Consider the following 22,392-nt stretch of genomic DNA (forward strand, 5'->3'; position numbering starts at 1 on the left):
TCTATTAATTATTGCTTCACCAGTAATTTGCCACATATATAGTTAAAACTTTTGGAGACTGACAAAATTGAAATTGCAACCTTGCTTATTTAAGTCTGCTTTTAAGATATGATTTTTTTTATCAAAATGGATTAAAGGTTTTTTGTTGTTGTTAATATAAATAGTGAGAATCTGGTTTCTTGTTGAAAAGTATGTTGTCTAGTGTACTAGCGGAATTAATTATGTGTGTTTTTGTTTTGGTGCATTTAAGTCGATGTAGTTTTTTCTTGGCAAGGTTTTTTGGAGGTGGATTACTGCCTAAAGGAGAATTATTTGAATTATTCTGGACAGCAGGGGGCAGTATGGATGTATAAGAAGAAGCACATACAAACAAAAATGGAAGTTTGAGAAATGTTTGAGTAAACAAAATGTTTTTCATTTATTAATGCAGTTTTTGTTTTTTATAAAACAATTGTCAGCACCTCTTCATTGAGTAATTAGGAAAGAAGACCACGAGACTCCATAGGTAGAAATCAAGTGTACTTTTACTAATTATAAATGATTAAAGGCGTAGCAAAGCGAAGACTGATTATTTAGGCGCGAAAGCGATTGATATATAGAATAACCCATTCCCCACCCCTTGGCATCCCAGTTACAGTCCAATCATAATTCTCCTAAGTGTCAGGGGTGAGATAACTTCAAAAGGCATCACTAAGATGGAATGTCGGTGCCATTAGCCTTGGCGGGAACCTCCTCCGCATGTGTAGTCCGACAGGCAGCAGAACTCCAGAATCTTCCTCCAGCACAATTAGTAAACCCCTCCCAAATACCATGCCCTCCCTCCCCATTTCATGGCAGCCGAAGCAGCAGCAAAGCAGAGGCTGACAACAATAGATTAGAAAATAATTGGACTAAAATTTAAGCATTATATTTCTTTACAGGCAGGGCAGGAAAAAAGGCTCACAATGGAATTGCAAAGTGAACAGTCAAAAAGGTATGTAAAATTCACTGTAGTTGTGAAGGACCTATTATGAATAATATTTGACTTTTCTTATGTTTTTCATTTTTCAAAGCAAGGAATTGAATATATTACCAACCTAAAAGGGGTAATAAAGATAATCCTCAACATGACCAGTCTCTTAGCAACTCTTCAAAGTTACAACAGATCTCTCCAGGGCTACTTATAACCCAGTTTCAAAGTTTCAGTGAATATCCCCACAGTCACATGATCACACTTTGCCATTCAGCAATCAGCTTAGTCACAACGTGACCCATTTAACAACCAGAACAAGCTACGATCACAATTTTCAGTTCAATTGCAGTTATAAGTCTAGGACTATCTGTAATTATAAAACACCATTTACCTTTAGTAATGTTCCAACTTGTTTGATAGTTTCCTTACTCGCATTCAGACCCCATATGTCTTCTGAAAAACCTCTCCAATCAATCAGAAGACCTAATACACATTGTGAGAGTAAGGACTAAATCTGTCACAATGCTTCTAGTTTTAATTGATTTTCTCTGCCACAACTGACCAACAGGAAACAGCTGTAGCATGCAGGAGTTTCCCTCACTGAATTTTTCTGAGCAAAGATGAGTAGAAGACAATGGATAAGATTTGCAAGAGAAAATGAATTGTGTGAAGTTGTTTTCTGCTCAGATTGTTGGATAGTGCTAAAGAAAAAGAGCTATTAATTACAGACACTGAATTGGAAATGCATAAGTTAGGCCTGTAAAACACTGGTGAAAATAACAGAACTATCTTGAAACTGGAAGGAAATGTTCCAATCTCCTTCACAAAGGTCCTCTGAATCTCTAGGTAGAAGAGAGGAAATAGTGAGGTGGTATGTTTCAAAGGGATATAGGACTCACTATTTATTGCCCGCTTCCTTGTTTTCTGTTAAAAAACTAATGTTTTGTGCTCTGTAGTCAAAAACATGAAAGGGAATTTTATAAATAACTTTTTAAAAATGTCTAAAAATTAAAAGTTCTGTAAGGTTTGCCATCCCAGGCAAGGATGCACCTGTCTTTTGATGGTAGTCCTTGAGAAAAAAAGATGGCAATGGAAAATAAAATCATGAGGATTTTACACTTTTTAGTAACTTCTGACTGGAATAGAAAAATAGATGTGTTTGTTATTTATAGGGTATACTAAATGTTGCAAGTGTGCATGAACATTTTTGAAACATCTATTGATTCTGCCTCAACAGTGTCACAAGCCCTACATTCACGACTTCTACAGCTAATGGACTACCACCTGCAATGGGAAGTGGTGGAGGCAAAATGAGAAAGGGAAGAGGTATACATTATGTACCAAAATCCACAGAAAATGAGGTAAAAATATTCATTATTTTGCAATATACTTTATTACTGAAGAAGCTATGTGAAATATTAAAGTTTCCAAAGATTAAGGGCCCACGTAACACCGTTTATTCTTAATTTGTTTGAATAACAGACAAAACTAGTATGTTTTAAACCACTTAAGTACCAAAGCCTGTGTGCTGCCTTTTTAGCACAATTGGATTCCTATTTCCTCTGTACTGCAACAAAAAAGGTAATTAGAACCTGGGAAAGAACCTGCACCAGGCAGAGATGAGGTCTTTAAATGGCTATGAACAAGCATAATCAGTGGGTTTACAGAGGCAGGTACATCATATAGAATATTGTAGCAAGCACTGCAGGAGAAATTTCAACTTATCCCATGATGCAGTGGTTCCCAAACTTGGCAGCTTTAAGACTTGTGGACTTCAACTCCCAGAATTCTCCAGCCAGCTCTGCTGGCTGGAGAATTCTGGGAGTTGAAGTCCACAAGTCTTAAAGTTGCCAAGTTTGGGAACCACTGCCATGATGGATAAAAAAGATTTTTGAAGTATAAAAATGTCACATCTTGCAAGTTTTAAATTTTCTGTCATGTATATATACTTTTTAGATATTTTTTTAATATTTGAATTATTTTATCATTTAGATTAACATTTTTTTTTCCAATTCTTGGCTAAATTGCTTCAATTTTTCTTTATAAATAAGCAAACCTGAACTTAAAATATAGATTTCTGTGGAATTTGAAAAATAACAACTCGACTTTTCAATTTTAGGAGATGGAGATACCAGCACTACCGGACATTTCTCTGCCCATTAGTACATCATCACTGCCAACATTCAGCTTTAGCCCTCTGGCTAGTTCTTCTGGTTCATCATTAACTCCCAGTGCTGCCCAACCAGTGACTAACAAGGTAAATTGGGTATAGAGTAATTATTTTCTGCCTATCCTTTCTACCTTAATCTGATTTAGGGAGAGAGCCGAGGTGGCGCAGTGGTTAAATGCAGCACTGCAGGCTACTTCAGCTGACTGCAGTTCAGCAGTTCAGCTGTTCAAATCTCACCGGCTCAGGGTTGACTCAGCCTTCCATCCTTCCGAGATGGAATTGAGGACCCGGATTGTTGTTGGGGGGAATATGCTGACTCTGTAAACCACTTAGAGAGGGCTGAAAGCCCTATGAAGCGGTATATAAGTCTAACTGCTATTGCTATTGATTTGTACCTTCATCAAGCTTTGGAGTTTTATCATTTCATTTTCTTTGACTAGCTGATTTATATTTCCATAATAAAAAGTATAGACTAGTACAAGTCTATACTGTTTATTATTACAAGTCTTTACAACTGGTGCACCACAAAAATGTCAGCAATCCATAATTTATGAACACAGGGCTTGGTTGCTGGAGTCTTTTGTGTTCCCAAACAAAAGGAAAGCAGCAGATTTCCTAATTCTAAATAGACTACTTGTGTGTGATGTACAGATAGTCCTCGATTTAAAACAGTTCGCTTAGTAACCGTTCAAAGTTACAACGTCACTGAAAAAAGGGACTTATGACCATTTTTCACATGACAGTTGCAGCATCCCCATGATCATGTGATTTACATTCAGATGCATGACAACTGACTCACATTTATGACGCAGTGTCCTGGGGTCATGTGATCCCTTTTGTGCCCTGACAAGCAAAGTCAATGGGGAAATCAGATTCACTTAACAGATTCACTTAAGTTACTAATTTAACATCTGAAGTGACTCACTTAACAAATGTGGCAAGAAAAGTCGTAAAATGGGGGAAAACTCACTTTAAAAATTTCTCACTTAACGACATAAATTTGGGGCTGTATAGTGGTTGTAAGTTGAGAACTACCTCTATTTTGATTTGAAGTTCATGACGGTAATAAAGTTATGTCAGTATTTCAATAAAAAATAGATTACTTCATAATATTTGTCTACATTGGCCACCATGATAATAAGCTTGTTGGCATTTGGCCTCTGTACATCAACACATTGAATTTGAAATAAACATTCAAGATGTGAGTGGAGGACTTTCAGCTTTAATTCAAGGAATTTAACAAAAGTGATTGTATATATTATATAACGTATCAGGTAGGTATTCTTCATGAAGATGTGTTATTCTATGTAACTGATACACTGTATATTTTCAGCATTGTGTGTCTATTAAGGCTGTGTAAAGAGTTGCTTTAATTATGAAGGGGTACCTACAAAAAATTGCTATTCAGATTGCTAAAAGCAGCTTCATCTTTTTCCAGACTTACATAGCTGCTCAGAAGCTGCCTCTGGCTGACAGCCTGGTACTAGCTTTTAAAAAACATGGCTGCTATAACTACAGTACCGTATTTATCGGCGTATAACACGCAGTTTTAAAACTAAAATTGTAAGCTGAAACCCTGCCTGCGTGTTATACGCCGATACTGCGCGTTATACGCCGGGTCCACTGTTCCCTCTAAGGTGCGCGGCCGCAAGAAACCCCCGCGCAGAGGTTTCTAACTCCCGCGCAGAGGTTTCTTTCAAAGCAAACGTGGGGAAGTCCTTTGCAGGCAGCTAGAACTGGCTGCCTGCAAAGGACCTTCCCAAACTTGTTTCAGCGGCAGCTCTCAGCCTGGCGGCAGCGTCACACAGACTGTGGAAGGAGGGGGAGGAGGAGGGAACTAAAGAGAGCTTTTACCGAGTCTGCGCCCCACAGCCAGGACTGTCCTTGCGCCCCTCAAGCCGCGTTTCTTCCCCGCAAAGCCCTTCGGGCAACCCGAGAGTTCCGCTTGACACCAGAAGGGCTTTGCAGGAAGAAACGCGGCGTTTCTTCCTGCAAAGCCCTTCTGGCGCCAAAAGGAACTCTCGGGTTGCCCGAAGGGCTTTGCGGGGAAGAAACGCGGCTTGAGGGGCGCCAGGACAGTCCTGGCTGTGGGGCGCAGACTCGGTAAAAGCTCTCTTTAGTTCCCTCCTCCTCCTCCTCCTCCTCCTTCTTTCTGGAGCCCCTTCCTCAAAGATTTGGTACCAAAGCAATGGCGGTGAGGAAGTTGTGTCTTTTGGATTTTGCACTGTTGTCTTTTCAATGGTTCTCAGACTGGTTGAACCTTTAGCAGCTGGGGTGATATTCTTTACTGTTAAGGTTACAATTGGATGTGTTGGACAAATCTTAAAAGATGAAACTTTTATTAAAACGTTTGACTTAACTAAAAACGTCTTCCTTTTTCTTCTTCTTCTTAAATATGATTTATTTATTTATTTTTACTTCAGAAGTTTGATGACCATTGTACAAACTAATCCAACCTAAATGTAGAGGAGGAGAAGAAGGGGGGGGGATTTAAAAAGAGCAGAGGAAAAAGAAAAGAAAGCATGAAGAAAACATAAAGAAAACATAAAGAAAGGGATGGGAGGGAGGGAAGGAAGGAAGGCACTTTATGTTGAAACAGAAAATATTATATAAGGAAGAAAATGGAAATAACTTAGGAAGGAAGGAAGGAAGGAAGGAAGGAATTGCACTTAATATTGAAGGAAAAGAGAATGAAGGAAAAAGTATTGGAAGGATTGAAAGAAGGAAGGAGGAACAAAGAATTACACTTAATATTGAAATGGAAAAGAAAATATAATGAATGAAAGAAGAAGTATAGGAAGGGAAGGAAGGAAGAAAGAAAGAAACAAAGACTGTTGAAACAGAAAAGATAATATAAGGAAGAAAATGGAAAGACGTATAGGAAGGAAGGAAGGAAAAAAGGAAGACAATGTTGAAATGGAAAAGAATATAAGGAAGAAAATGGAAAAAAGTATAGGAAGAAAGGAAGAAATGTACTTAATATTGAAACAGACAAGGGAATGAAGGAAAAAATATTGGAAGGATTGAAAGAAGGAAGAAAGAATGGAAGGAACAAAGACAATGTTGAAATGGAAAAGAATATAAGGAAAAAAATGGAAAAATGTTAGGAAGGAAGAATTACACTTAATATTGAAACAGTTGAATATAATGAAGGAAAAGGAAACAGGAATAAGGGAGGGACGGAGGACTTCAGCTCCCAGAATTTCCCTGGCTGAAGAATTCTGGGAACTGAAGTCCACCCCTCGTAAAGTGACCAAGGCTGGGAAAAGAATCCACACTAGTAGGGACAATGCAAGCTATGCTTCACCCCGTCAGTCCATCTTAGCGTGCAAGAAAGACATCAGACAATGCCATAGTTGCTATGGTAGCATTTGGCTATGCGCAGCGATGCTCTCCTGGTCTTTATGGGTGGGAGGGGGGCAGTTGAGCTATGATGCTAATCCCCTCGTGGGAACACAGAGGGTGGGAGAAGAGAACCAAAGAACTTCAAACTCCAAGGTTCTGGAGTGGAGAATAAGGGGATCAACTTTGTCTAAATGATATTGACATATAAAGAACGGTTGTAGGAACTGGGTATGTCCAGTTTGATGAAAAAAAATTTTACTCAAATTTTTGTGTTAAAATGGGGGATGCGTGTTATACGCCGGTGCGTGTTATACGCCGATAAATACGGTATTTGAAAATAAGTGCCTCACATAAACCTCTCTCGAAAGAGATGAATGCATATAAATTGCAGTCCTGCATTGTTGACCTGGAAATAAATCTCTTGCATGGGATTACGCTGCATTCTATAAGCCTGGCTGGAAGATTCATACTGATTTCTGTGAAATTTAACAAAACTGGATTTGTTATGTGAGGATTATATTGCATAAAAGGATGATAAATTCATAGATATGTTTCTTTTTTTATTATAAAACCTGCCAGTTCATGTTTTGTTTAACAGTTGCAAAAGCTTAGGAGGTAACTTCTATAATTTCAGTCTGTTTTTGAAAAGGATTTGACATTAAAATAGATTGTTCCGTATTGCATACTACTTTTGAAAGTCTCCTTTGTTGCACCATAAAAGGATATATTTTGTTTGGGAACGCAGAGCATCATTGGTTTCACAGCAAAACCTCCTATTTTTATGTGTTCATTTCTAATATAATCAAATAATGACTAATTATATTCTTTAGAGCAGGGTCCCCAACCCCTGGGCCTCGATCCACTACCAGGCTGTGGCCTATTTGGAATTGGACAAGTTGAGTGGCTGGCTAGAGCGTGCGCACATGCGCACACAGCTCATTTTGCACAAGTGCCCGGCTGCTGAGCACTATCACGCATGCGCACTAGCCCGCCACTCACACAAGTCGAGCTATATGCATGCACACTGGCCCGCCACTCGCGTAAGAGCTGCATCGTGCTTCCACAGCCCAGTTCCTCTCTCCCCTCCCCCCCAGGCCACCAAGCCACAGGTTGGGGACCGCTGCTTTAGGATAGCTGTTTAATATTTTGATTTTTTTAAATTAGGTACAGCCAGCTAGCAGTCCTGTATTCAAATTTTCATCTCCAATTGTAAAATCTACTGAAGCAGAAATGCTGCCTCCAGTATCTGTAAGTAATAATGCATGTGTGATTTTATGGCAAGGGAAGATGGTAATAATAGAAAAGAAAATGGTTTAAAATTCAGAAGTAGAGGTCTGCTTGCTATTCCTGTTTATAGAATAGGTCTATTCAACTCCTCTTTTGACATTTAATATTTATTTCTGTCAGATTGGTGGATTTAAATTTAGTGCTCCTGTTGCAAAATCATCTGAACTTTCAGTATCCAGGAATACTTCATTATCACCCCAAATTAATTCAGGTAATTTTATACATTTAATATATAATTTTTCTCTTGACTGGGAAATCAGGTATTAATATTTCTAGTCCAAAAGAAATTGAGAAAAAATAATGGTTAAAGTTTATTCACTATTCTTTCAAAAGTGAAAATATCTTCCAATTTATACAGTTTCTTAAGCATAGATTCAGTTTGGGTAAAACTTTATTCCGGGCTTTCATGATTTTCTAAGAAAGATCATTTAACTTGTATGACAGTATAAAACTGCTAAATTATAAAAGCTTCTTCGTGAAATCTCTTGTAATAATTAGTCCATTAGCTGATGTATATTTGCTCACGGCAAATGCTGTTCAAACTTTTTCCATCAACAGCTGTCAACAGCATAAGCAATAAGAAAGAAAATGAGTATGATGGTCCTTTTAAGCCTGCAAAAGTCCTAAAAGAAGGGAGTGTTCTGGATATTTTAAAAAGTCCTGGTGAGTGAATAGATGAGATTTTAATTATATGGAAATAATCTTGTTTACTTCTAAGCATTCTTAAAAAAATAGAAGAATTTAACATATGAAGAAGCTGTAAATGTGTACTGATTATAAGATTATTATTATTTACTTTTATACATTAAACATGAACCTCAGTTAACTGAACATTCAAAAATGCATCACAAATACCATTGACTGGTGCTAATGGTTGATAGGGGTTGCTGCCAGCGTCCTAGGTATCAACCAAGTACCTTCTTAAGATATACGATGTTCGAATTGTGCAGTTTTTTGCAGTTCCACTGGTGTTATTGCAGGAAGCTGCAATTTCTTGAGGTATTTTATAAAATTCTTGGACATGGTGCCAAGTGACCCAATGGCTGTGTTGCAATTTTTTGGGGTAGGGCTTATTTTAGCACCTGCACTCAAAAGCCCGATTGGACTTATTATCCGGGTAGGTCTTATATTCGGGGAAACAGGGTATAAATAATCTTTCCTAACTTTTCCTTGTATTTTATTGTAACAAATCTGGAAAACTAATTTGCATTTAAAATTATGAATATTGATTCTATGCTCGAGGTATTTGCAATAATGCTGCTGTTGTTGTTGGTTTTTATTATTATTATTATTATTATTATTATTAGCACATCCTATATAATACAGGATATATTTTATATATTTATTCATTTAAAATGTGTTTTGTTTCTTTTCCCAGGTAAGTATTTTAAAAGATGCTAATACCACATATTTTTAAAGACATGATTTTAATAAAATCTTATTTTCAGGACAGTGGTTATTTAGGGGATTTAATAAGTACCCTGTTTCCCTGAAAATAAGACCTCCCCGGGTAATAAGTCCAATCGGGCTTTTGAGCGCATGGGCTAAAATAAGCCCTCCCCCCAAAATAAGCCCTCCCTAAAAATATTGCAACATAGCAGCAGCCATGAGATGACCACGTTCACCACCACCTGAGCCTCAAAAATAATAAGACTTCTCCAAAAATAAAGCCAAATGCTTATTTCGGGGGTCAAAAGAAAATTTCTTATTTTTGGAGAAGCACCGTACATGTTGTTACTAAAATGTTGGTAGATTTAAAATAGTTTGTTTCAAAAGAATTTTTGCTGGAAACTTAATGCTGGTTTTTTTGTCTTAGATTTTGCTTCCCCAACGAGTCTATCAACATCCTCATCATCAGTCAGACCATATGTTGAAACAAGTACAGAAGTTTACACAAGGCCTGCAATAAGTAATTTTTCTGGAGCTGTTTCAGGACTTGGAGATCCTATGAAGCAAATGCCAACGAATTGGCCACATGACACCTCTCTTACACAGAACAAGTTGGCAGAAAACAAATGTACACCCTGTCAAATTGCAAAAGTGCCAACACCCAGTGGTACTAAACAGACTGAGATTTTGACTCAGAACATCACCATCAAATCAGTTTCTTCAACAGAAGCACAGGGGTTTGGATATAAGTTTAAGGCAGGAGTTGGAACTTGGGACTGTGATACCTGTTTGGTCCAGAACAAATCAGAAGCCGCTAAATGTGTGGCCTGTGAAACACCAAAACCTGGAACAGGAGTAAAACAAGCTCTGGTGTTGCCTTTTGTCACAGACAATGCAACCACAACAGTGTCTTCCTCTTCTAGTTCTACTAATGTTACAAACACTTTAGGATTTGGAGACAAATTCAAAAAGCCGAAAGGTGCTTGGGAGTGTTCTGTGTGCTTAGTGTCAAATCTGGAAGAGAACAACCAGTGCGTGGCCTGTCAATCAGACAAACCAGGTGAGTTTGCACTATTTGAAAATTGTATCAGAAAAAAGCATCTGTCCCAAGTTAGAATCCTAAACACAGTTTCAGCAAAGTAAAACAACACTGAGTTACATGGAACTTTCTTCTGAAACATGTACAAGACTACACTATTAAGTAATTTGTTTAAAAAATAAAGCCTAGGGCACCACTGAAAATATACTATAATATTTTAATGTTAAAAATATGTGTAGCCTGCTTTTAGAATTGTAGTTATTATTTGCCCTTATTATGACCATGCTTATTCATGCCTATGTTTAATTATAATACAAGATTTTATTACACTGCCAAATACCAAAAAGATAGGCAGTGGTGTACAGATACAGATAATTTGCATACCTGTTTTTTTCAGTTTTGGGACAAAGGTGATAATCAGGTAATAATTTCATGTATTAGAGGCATAGATGAGAAAACTGAAAGGAACCTCTGTTAAGTGATTCTTAATGTTTCTTTAATATTTTTATCCTGAATTCATCTTGTGAAATCATTCACTCTGGATTTTTATTTTGACAGTAAAGCAAAACATCTGTGTTTATTAGATAGCTTGGCACCACCTATTCTGCAGGAGTTTAAGTTTGTCCTGTGTTTCCCCGAAAATAAGACAGGGTCTTATTTTCTTTTGACCCCCCCAAAAAATAAGCACTTGGCCTTATATTTGGGGAGGTCTTATTATTATTGAGGTGCAGGAGGCAGCGAGCATGGCTGCTGCTGTGTTGCAATATTTTTGGGGAGGGCTTATTTTAGCACCTGCACTCAAAAGCCCGATTGGACTTATTAGCCGGGGAAGTCTTATATTCAGGGAAACAGGGTATAAGTAATCTTTCCTAACTTTTCCTTGTATTTTATTATAACAAATCTGGAAAACTAATTTGCATTTAAAATTATGACTATTGATTCTATGCTCAAGAGGTATTTGTAATATTTATTCCTATGAAGCAGCTATTAAACTTGTTTATTTTAAATTAGCAGTTTTCTGGAATGTGCCTTTTGTTAATCGTTGCTTTACATCATTTTGTTTATTACTTAGGGAGTTCAGTACCTGTAGCCAGTGGCAGTGCTTCATCTTTACCTACTCTTTCTGGAGGATTTTTGAATTTAGACAAATTCAAGAAACCAGAGGGAAGCTGGGACTGTGAAACCTGCTTAGTACAAAACAAAGCAGATGCAACTAAATGTATAGCTTGTGAGAGTTCAAAACCAGGCCACAAGGCTGAATTGAAAGGTATGTAAATAAAGTAAGCTTTTTTCTTTATGTTATTTGTTGCAGTAGAAATAATAAGTTTAAGTTAGATAAGTTCAGATATTGGGTGCCCTTATTGTAATATTTCCAGTAAAATGCAATGTTGGATTTCAGTCAGTGTGCATTTACTTATAGAAAAGCAAAAATCTTTTCAAATCAGCACTTCAGTGTGATTTCCATTGTAAGCAAATATCTATGTTTTTGCTCCTCGATCCTTTAAATTAACGAGTTCTTGCAGTCAAAATCAGAGGACTGCCTTCTCTGAAGAGCTTTGAACTGCAAATGAATATTTCTTTCACAGTCTTAATAGCAGAAGAGGAGAAAGAAGTGTAAAATGAACTTGGGGAGTCAAGGATACAGTTTAAAGTAAATAGTTGTGGGAGTTAGGTTTGAAGATCTACAGAGGACAACAGTGTTTGGCTAAGCCTGGCGTCAGTAAAGAAAAGATTGCAGACCTGGGTTCAGGGTGGGTTTTATTTTAATCAACTCGATTTAAATCACTAGTAAAAAGGCCCTGATTTAAATCAACTCGATTTAAATCATAATTTTTAAAGAGCAACTGTCATCTTTGTCCCGCAGCAGCTTCTCTGACCCACTATTGATTCACCAACAGTCCTAATATTGCAGAGTATACAGCTCATGCTACATAACTAAGCTCCATTTCATGGTGAATAAACTAAATTATTAATGTATCTTAAATAGAAAACTATCTTTAGATAGATTTTTTATTCCAAAAGCATTTTATTAAAATAAATTTGATAAAAATAAAAACAATCTGAATTAAATAAAAAGAAATCCGATTTAAATTTTAAAAATCTATTCTTTTTATTTAAAAAAATCATCGATTTTTACCCATCCTGCCTGGGTATATGTGTGTGAGAGAAGGAGAGTGAAGAAGACAGTTATGTAGATAAATCTGCAATGAGATAGTTGATTCTGTGGGGAGGAAAAATAAATGACTGTTGACTATTATGTGTTTCAGCTGTGAGGGAGAGTGGTTTAAGCAAATGGGGACTGGTTCTGAATAAAAGAGATGCATATTTTCATAGAAAAAAATAATGAGAAACCATTACCAAAAAATGCCAAGAAGATTGCAACTCCATCGCTAAGTGACATGGCTGTAGAGTGAAATGGCATGTGACTGTACCCAGTTTATATTGTTAGTTCCACTTGCAGTTAAGTGAACATTACATGACTTAGAATTCCTTGTTGGTCTCCCCATTGAGTGAGTTTCACAAGAATCACAAATGGTGATTACGTAACTGTCAGATGCTCCAACCATTGTAAATGTGTGCTGATTGCCAAGTGACTGAATTGTGATCATGTGACTGGGGACACTGTAAAACAGGGGTCTCCAACCCCTGAGCCACGGCTCACTACAGGGCCATGGCCTATTCAGAACAAGGCTGCCACTCTCGCGGGCTGGTCCCCCACCCCCACTTCCCAATCCAGGTCTCCAAGCTGCAAAGGTTTGGGACCACTGCTGTAAAGCCTAGATGTTTGTGGGCCAGTCATAAAACACTTTTCAGCACCATCATAACTTCAACTGATAATTGAATGAGTGGTTGGTAAGCAAGGATTATCTTTGCCCTTAAAATACACCAGATTGTTCAAGACTATATTAAAACTTGAAATGTATTATATTAAAATTCCATTTAATTGCAGGTTTTAATACAACTACTTCAGAGCCATCTGGTCCTTCATTTAAATTTGGTATTCAGTCGTCACCATCATCATCATCAGAATTATCCCAGACTGCAGGAAAAAACTTCAAATTTGGAGAACAAACAGGATTCAAATTTGGTACTACATCAGATATGGGTTCTTCAGGTGGCTTTAAATTTTCTAAAAATGAAGGCTCCAATCCAGGAAGCTTTTCCTCAGAGTCTAAATCTGAGGAAAGCGTGAAAGAAGGAAAGAGCACCACCACTTTCAGTTTTGGACTTCCTGCTGGAGCTAGCAGTTCATCATCTGCATCGTTTCAATTTGGAATAGCTAACCTTGGGCAACAAGAGAAGAAAGATGGACCTAACAAGCCAGCTATAGGAGGTTTCACTTTTGGCACAAGTTCTATAGGAGCCACAACTGCATCTGATAAAAAAACTGGAATAAGTACTTTCAAATTTGGAAATTTACAGGAGAAGGAAATTGCAGAAAGTCCCTTTTCCTCTAAGAAATCAGAGGAGAAAAAGGAAACACCTTCAGCAAAAGGTGGCTTTACTTTTGGTAATATAGACCCTGTGAATGCCCCACCACGTACTTTGGGAAGGACAGATGAAAAGCAGGAGGTGGGTGCCTCTTCTACTCCACTAGTGTTTGGAAAGAAAGCAGAAAGCGAAGAGTCAAAGGCACAATCCATGTTTTCATTTGGGAAGACAGAACAAACCAAAGATGGCACAGTAAAACCTGCGTTTAATTTCGGCTTGGCAAAACCTACTGAGAAACCAGCTGAACAACAAATAAAAACAACATTTGCATTTGGGGCACAAGCAAGCTCTGCAGGTAGGTGCAAAAATTCATTGAATTCTCAAGTTTTTATTTTAAGCTTTTTATTACTTTGATTAATGGTAATATTAAATTGGCTGATTATTTAGAATATTTACCTCTGAAAGAAAGACCTTGAGAATATTGATTCACAGTTGCAAATTCATCACTAAAAGAGTGATGAACTTCAGCAGAACAGATTTGAATTAAAGTATAGTACTTATTATGAAAAACTTAATTGAACCAGAAAACAGATGTATCCAGTAAATGAATTATCTAATGGGAAGAACTAAAATTATATCTACAACCCACTGTTTTCCATTCAAGTTGCAATAATATTAAACTAAAAATTGAAAGTGATCCCTATGTAGGCATAGATGCCCATACTTGGCAAAACTGTTCCCATGTAATAGAACATGCTTGTTTTTCACTATAAACATTGTATTGTTTTCAGACTTCTTAATAATGTAGGGAAGAGAATCTAAAGCCAAATGTAAAAAAATAAATATTTTTGACATACTATGACATACATTTAACCTAAGGAGAAGGCACATCTTTAATAATTACTTATTATTTAGAGGTTGAATATATCATAATACCCCAAAATTTCCAAGAAATCATATTGGAAGCTTTCCCAACATTTAGAGGCTGGATTTTGTTTTGTATTAAAACAAGTACATTAATGCTTGATAGTATCTGAATACTGTAGCAATATACAAAACTCACATGAGGTTGGAATATTCTGGATAACTTTTTCTGAAACGCCATATCTGGGACACACTGAACTCCTTCTAGTTTCTGAAGCTTTGCTTTCAAACTGCCCAGAAGCATATAGTTTGGAGCAGTAATAATCCAATTCTTAAATTGGTTTTTCAAATTCCTACAGTACATCTAAATTTGATGACTTTCAATAAATTCAGCTTGAGCTGGATGTCCAATAGGCAGAACAAGAAGATGCAATCTAGGGGTCAAAGGTGTTGTTAGAATGTTAGCATCTACATTAAAATTAAAGGGTAGGACTTATTTGAAAAATCATCATCATAAACCTTTAATAAAATAGAGATTGAAACCGAAGAAGAAATGTTGTTTTGGAAAGGACCAGTACCTCATAAATATGCCAAGGTAGGTTGCACGCCAGTAACACAACAATTATAAAAACAAAGGCTTCCTTCACTAGCGTGTAATAGTAGTAGTTCATTGTCTCAAGCATTTTATTCTTTGGTATTATAAGAATCTGATGCTTTGATTTTCTAACTGAAGTCTTTAAACATGATTTCAGATGACAAACCTCAAGTTCTAGCCCAGGGGTAGTCAACCTTTTTATACCTACCGCCCACTTTTGTGTGTCTGTTAGTAGTAAAATTTTCTAACTGCCCACCGGCTCCACAGTAATGGTGATTTATAAAGTAGGGAAGTAACTTTACTTTATAAAATTTATAAAGCAGAGTTACAGCAAACCCCTACCGCCCACCATGAAAGCTGGAACGCCCACTAGTGGGCGGTAGGGACCAGGTTGACTACCACTGTTCTAGCCTAATAGCCATAGGTATTCTGGAATTCTACAGAAGAAGGGTGGGTTTTTCTTTCTGTTAACCCAACATAAAAATTTAAAAAGTGAATTGAAACTTCTCCCAGTCTCCTACTTTAAAAAAAAAAAAAAATGAGCATTTTATTTTAGAGTTGTATATCCTCCTTTTTCTTGCAGACCAATAATTACAAGATTACTCTTCCTATCAATTGTGTAAGACTGAATGATTAAAAAGAGGTAAAATTGTCACCAGTGCAAATTAGAATGAACACATGTTAAAGTTGGCAAGAAACTTAATTTTTCTTTTCTTTAACAAGAAAATGATTATAGAAATTGAATACCAATCAGCATTCACGTCATAATCAATATTAGTTTGTTTGAGACCAACAATCAGAAAAGTTGGTAACCCAGAATCAAGTAAGGCAGCGTGACAAGTAGTAGGGGAGGGTCCATTAATAAACACAATTTGAAATACAAGGAATATTGGGATATTGGCAATTAAAAATCACAGGAAGTAAAGATTATCATATGCACTGGGGAGGAGTAAAAACAGCAGAACCAAATATAGGAAGAAGTGAACAGAAATATATAAACAACAAAGGAGCACTGTGCATATGTAGTGGAAAGGGGAATAAGAGGGTGGGGGATATTTTAATGTTAAGAGTAAAAAACAACTTAGTAAAAGGAATTTATTAGCTAGATGTCAAACGTGATAAAATAACAATATTAAGGTATTGTTGTCTATTTAAACATTCATGCAGCTCTAACTGCATTTAATTTCTTACAATTTCTATGAACATTGAATATTTTCCTAGAGTAATGGATTGTAATTCTATGGAAAGTCCAGAATTCAAAATAATTAAGTACAATTATGAGCTCTTGAACTTCATTGACATATCCCTACAGGTGCATAATGAAATCTTACAATTGAGGCTTTAATTTTCATTAGTAAAGTAGTTTAAGTAATTGATGTTTGAGCAAGAAAACAACCAAATATTTTTATAGTAAAATAGTAAAATATTCATTCCTTAGCCCAAACCTTTTAAGAATAGCGTACTCAGATACTGATAAAATTGGAGCAGGGAGAATAATTGAAAAACACAATGTTTGCATTTTCTTTTTTAAAAGAAGGGGAGAGAGCCCCCTCAAATATCCATATTTTTATTAACAAAATGTCTGTTTACATCAATGTCAATTAAATCATTGACATTTGAATCACTTTATTTTAACAAAAGAGATATGAAGCATAAATAGGTACTATATATGCAATTAAAATTCCTAAATTTTCCTCTGTAGGATACCTGGTAGTAAATTTTTGTTCAGTTAAAAGAATCCAAGTTATTGTATAATATTACAAATGGATATTCTTTCATCTTTATAGTAAATACTTCTATTGCCCTTCTGTTATTATCAAAAGAAACAATAGAGTGTTGGAATTGAATGAGTATGTGTAAGTTATTCATGCTTGGGTATTAATGAATGAATTACCTCTTTTGAGCTGAATTTATTTAAGGAATTATAGTGGAAATGACTCCTTAAACTGAGGTGTTGCAATTATAGCATCATTATTATTATTTATTACAAGGGAAAAGAGATAGCAAGGAGCAAGAGAATGAAGACACAAAATTCAGTCCCAACTTAAAATAGATAAAAGATGGAAGAGGAACTCAATGTAGAAACAACAAGGGGAAAACATGATCAAGTATGTGCAGAACATATAGTGTAATTGAGAACACAGATTTTTTAAAGGCGCAGGAAGACATATGCAACATTGTCCTGATTACAAATTGGTGAATGAAAAAGTTTCCTATTATGTAGGTACTAAGAGGTAACGGGTAAAGGTAAAATTTTACTCCTCTATCGTTGCCAACTATGGAGGATGGTGCTCATCTCCGTTTCAAGGCTATTGAGCCAATGCTGTCTAAAGACATTTATATGGTCATGTGGCCAGCATGATGTCGCAGAGCGCTGTTACCTTCCCACCAAAGTGTTATCTATTTATCTGCTTGCACTTGCAAGCTTTTGAACTTCTGGGTGGACAGGAGATACAAAGAAGAGATACATAAATATAAGCAGTGTATCTTGAGCATTTGCTTATTTATCCTAATTCGGAGGCTACCACGACTCTTCCATTTGTCAAGGCAGCTTCAAATAGAAAAAGCACACATGGAGATACAAGTAAAAAGAACCTTGGCCATCTGGGAAAACACTACACGAAGCCATTTATTAAAAGTAATAATTGGTTTCCCCAATCACTCTATCCTAAGGCTCCAGAGAAGAACCAGCTTTTTTAACGGATTTAATGGAGTCACAAGGCTGAGAACTATGCAAGTCTTCAGGGAGATTTCATTCCAGAGGGTAGGAGCTGCAGTAGAAAAGGCGTGATTCTTGTGGTGACAAAATAACACTGTTTAATTAATGAGACCTGGATTTGACCCACTTTGCTGTTTTCATAAGAGACAGGCAGAAACAATTCGAGATAATCCCTCAGGATAGCCAAGCCCTATGCCATGAAGTGTTCTAAAGGTAACAACCAGTGCTCTGGGTTCAAATACAGGCATTAACACAAATCATTTTAAAGTCCAACAGTCAACTAAAACCAGAACTTTACTTGCTGGGAGTAATGGGCAAATAACTGAAAAGAGGTGTAGACAAGATAACACTGTTTAATTGATGAGACTTGGAATTGACCCACTTTGCTTTATCATAAGAGATGGGCAGAATCAATAGGAGATAGTCTCTCTATCAGGCTTCCAGACCTGACACCTGCAGATAAGGAGGCCCTGTGTCATGAAGGGTTTTAAAAGTGATAAATAGTGCTCTGGATTCAAATACAAATATTAATACAAAACATTTTAAAGATTAATATTCAACTCAAACCAGAGCTTTACTTGCTGGGAGTACAACTGGAAAAGACTTATAGACTTAGGAAGAATAGTTTTGTGTTTTGGTAATTGTATGAGATTATTAAAATACCTGAACTACTAAAATAGAGGAATAGTTGATGAAGGTGACAGAATTTGCAGAGATGCAAAATTGACCTATTTAGTTTGAGAAAAGACAATAATTACAGTAGATAGGGACTGGAAATCCTTTCTGGACTTTTTACTGAAATTGGAACAAAATGCCCCTGTGATTGATAAGTTTAATGATTAGAAAAGATAGATAATGGAAAGAGGGAATTATGACATAACCATAGAAAGAAGCTAAAATTTGAATGCATTTATAACTGCTATACAAAATTAGAAGACATTTAACAATTATTTTTTTTTAAAGTGATAACCAATACCTTGAATTGCACTTGGAAGCCAACTGGTAACCATTGCAGTTTGCAATGCGATGGTTTCATAAGCACATTTATTTATATATTTTATAGAAATATATACCCACCAATCTGAAATATAAGATTCTAATGGCTTGCATAATGTGACCTTCCCAATGTTGCCTTTGCTACTACATTTTGGATCAGCTGTAACTTCTAGATGGTCTTCAAGGGCAGCCTCATGTAGAGCACATTGCAGTATTTCACTTGTGAGGTGACCAGGCCATGAGTGACTTATCTAAAGGCACCCTGATCCACAAAGAGATGTAACTGGCAATCTAATTTATCTGTGCAGAGTCCAGCCTGACCACAGTTGTCATCTGCTCTTTGAACAGGAGCTGGGAGGCCAGGAGGACTCTTAATAAAAAAAAATGCAGCTCCATTGAGAATTAATAATCCCTAAAGCTAGGGGGGCTCAAATAAGATACTCCATCTTTTCAAGATGGAGCTTGATTCTGTTCTACCCCATCTACAGCCACCCAGCTTCTAGGCATTGGATTAGGACTTTTATAGAGCCAACCAAGTAATGTATATCAGGATGTAATCTGCATAATATCTGACCCCAAACTAACAAATGGCTTCACCCAGGTGGTTTCATGTAGATTTAATCGGAAAGGGAGAGAATGTCAAATCCTGCAGGAGCTAAGATAGGAATTAAAAGGCTGTATCCATGATCTCTTCCACCTGTCAACATTGATTCAAAGCAGCCGCAAGAAAGGAGGAGAATTACTACTGAACAATGCCCACTACTACGTATGCAGGTTGAAAAAGTTACTGTGGTTGACACTATTAAAAAGCGCTGAGAGATCAAGAAGCAGCAGGAATGGATAAACCACCCTTATCCCAGCTTCATCACAGGTCATCAACAAGCATGACCAGAATTTTCTCTGTACTAAGCCTTGGCCTGAAACCCAACCAAAACAGTTCCAGATCAACCACTTCTTGCATGGTTTTCTGGAGCTGAAGCCCAATCACTTTCTCTACCACCTTCTCTAATAAGTGGATAATCAAGACCCTTTTTGCTAATAAGACAAGATTGGACACTAGACAATAGTTGTCCAGCACTGGTTTCTTGAGGGAAAGATACATCACAACATTCTTCAATGATGAAGGAATCACTTCCTCATTTAAGGTTACTCCCCAGGCGGCTTTCGCTGTCCAATGGAAGCCTGTATCTAATAGACAAGAGTCTAAACTAACAGTTAGGAGAACCCTCTCCAGTCAGTTAGGAGTTAGGAGAACCCTCTCCAGTCACAATGTCAAATTCCAGTTAACCCTACAAGATCTTGCCTTGGACTCCTCAGACTCCTGTCTGCTTGGAATCTAGCTCTGAATGAATCCAAGCACCTGTTAATTAGCGAAATAATAGCCCTGCTCATGGTCCTGCTGCTCATTCTGGGTCACCTTACATAAAGCTGCTGGGCAGCTAACAACAGACACAATGAGGGCAAATTTTGGGCCCTGGTGAGGTCCATAATATGAATTCCTGCTTAAATTTAGATACTGGATCTAGAAGAAAAACGAAAAATAACTCGCAAGATGAAAAATACTATCATGGATTGGATAGGACAGAATAGAATAAAATAGAATAGAATTCTTTCTTGACCAAGTATGCATATGCTCTCAGTGTACATAAAAAGACATGAAAAGATACATTTGTCAAGAATCATAAGGTACAACACTTAATAATAGTCATAGAGTACAAATAAGCAATCAGGAAACAATATCAATATAAATTGTAAGGATACAAGCAACAAAGTTACAGTCCTGCAGTCATAAGTGGGAAGGGATTGGTGATAGGAACCATGAAAGGGCTAATAGTAATAGTAATAAAGGATCAAGAATAAAATACGAAAAACTGAAGAAAAAGGAATTATTGTATGTGGCTTTGATTAAATTTTCTGTTAGGAAGCATCTGACTACATAGAAGCGTTTAAAAAGAGCTGAAAAGGAAATAATATTTCCTTTTCTAATAATACTATGAAGTTGCTATGGTAGAAGTAATTTGGGAATCTATAAATCTTTGCATCTCATTCAATATATGTGGGAGTAGAATGCATTAAAAATGTGTGAAACATAGTTGTGTATAGTGGAAGAGCAATTTAATGATTCAGTCTTTGGAGTTTTGATTATGTCCGGTTGTGTGGATACCACACATAAAAAATAAATGTTTTATAAAGGACATGAAGAAAATAGATTTTGCTGAAAAGTGGATTTAGCTACCTACACCATTGTAGTCTCTCACCTCAACATTGCCCTCCTGGGATGCTCGTACAATGAACCACCAGTTGCATTTTTATGAAAAATGCTTGTGTTCTATTACACCAATTTTCTGGTCCTACCTCACTGAAAAACCATGGTTCAAACAAAAGAGGAGCGAATGTTTGGTTAAACCTGACACTAAGAGACAAGAGGAGCAAGCATGCAAGTACATCATGTTTTCAGTATAGTAAACCGTGGTTTGGATAGAGATTTTTAAAATTAAACCATATCATTAAGTTACACAATTGCAAAGTACCAAAACGTGTTTGGAATTCTTTACTAAATGAGTTCTCAAAGAGGTGTATAATCCCTGGTATCCTTTCTTCCCGTTCTCTCTTCACAGCATCAGTAGCAATCCTCATTGTTTATTGCTTAACTCATAATTTGTTTTACTTTTTAGATCCAGCACCATCAAAGGAGGCTTTCACCTTCCTGAGCTCTACTTCTAATACTCCTGTGCCAAGTGTTTCTCTTGGTGGCGGTAGCGGTGGCGGCGGCAGCAGCAGCACGATATTTAGCAGCACCCCTTCTTCCTCAGCTCCCCCACCGGCCTTTTTATTTGGACAGGCCAACAACACTGTGAGCAATTCAGCTTTTGGCAATGCTTCTGATTCAAATACCACACAGTCTTTTGGGTTCGCTCAAGACAGCAAGCCACCAACAACCACTTCCAGTACAAGCACTCCTGTTCCATTCCTGTTTGGTTCAGTCGCCCCCACTAACATCACAGCTAACACTGGCTTCAGTTTCTCAGCACCTACCACAACAGCACCTCCTACAGGTATGCTTGAACATTAGAAAAGCGACTATAGAAGAAACTAGATTTCCAAATAAGAATTGCATGGGGAATTCTCAGGCTTTATTAAAATATGCAAAGGCTGAATTTACAGACTACCTCTGGGATGACGAGGCTTTTTGGTAACAATTTAAAACAATTATAATCAGTGAAAATATTATTATAAGTAATCGTTGCTTTAGTGTTATATCAGCTTGTTAAATCCTATTGATGACATAAGAATCTATGTAAAAGCTATTACAACAGCATGAGCTATTGCAGTAGCTATTACATTAATCAATTACATCAGGTTTTAGAAATTATTCTAGCTTTTGTTTGGCTTCTTTTTTTCTGTCTTGCATTATGCCTGTTTCCAATTAGTTCTATGTTCTTTAACAGAATGTTTATTTTTTCAATTGTCTGTTGCACTTACTATCGCTCTATCGGACTAATCATAGAAATGAACTACAGTAACAATTAGCATATTTATGCATTTTTCAATAATGGATGAAATAAAGTTTGGATGAGATATTTGCTCTTTAGCAGATCAGTGA

General features: G+C 36.8%; 1 protein-coding gene across 2 annotated transcripts in view; it reads left to right on the plus strand.

The window, feature by feature from the left end:
* The window catches only part of NUP153 (nucleoporin 153), a 39,131-nt gene that overhangs the window by 12,181 nt on the left and 4,558 nt on the right, over nucleotides 1–22,392 (plus strand). For both annotated transcript variants that reach the window (XM_032222701.1, XM_032222702.1), the window contains exons 10-19: nucleotides 921–973; nucleotides 2,190–2,313; nucleotides 3,072–3,209; nucleotides 7,632–7,715; nucleotides 7,875–7,965; nucleotides 8,313–8,417; nucleotides 9,571–10,203; nucleotides 11,255–11,449; nucleotides 13,133–13,969; nucleotides 21,464–21,844. In XM_032222701.1, coding sequence (XP_032078592.1) covers nucleotides 921–973; nucleotides 2,190–2,313; nucleotides 3,072–3,209; nucleotides 7,632–7,715; nucleotides 7,875–7,965; nucleotides 8,313–8,417; nucleotides 9,571–10,203; nucleotides 11,255–11,449; nucleotides 13,133–13,969; nucleotides 21,464–21,844 — 2,641 coding nt within the window. The remainder of the gene's footprint in view (nucleotides 1–920; nucleotides 974–2,189; nucleotides 2,314–3,071; nucleotides 3,210–7,631; nucleotides 7,716–7,874; nucleotides 7,966–8,312; nucleotides 8,418–9,570; nucleotides 10,204–11,254; nucleotides 11,450–13,132; nucleotides 13,970–21,463; nucleotides 21,845–22,392) is intronic.

Source organism: Thamnophis elegans, chromosome 8 (assembly GCF_009769535.1).
Source record: "Thamnophis elegans isolate rThaEle1 chromosome 8, rThaEle1.pri, whole genome shotgun sequence".
NCBI lineage: Eukaryota > Metazoa > Chordata > Lepidosauria > Squamata > Colubridae > Thamnophis > Thamnophis elegans.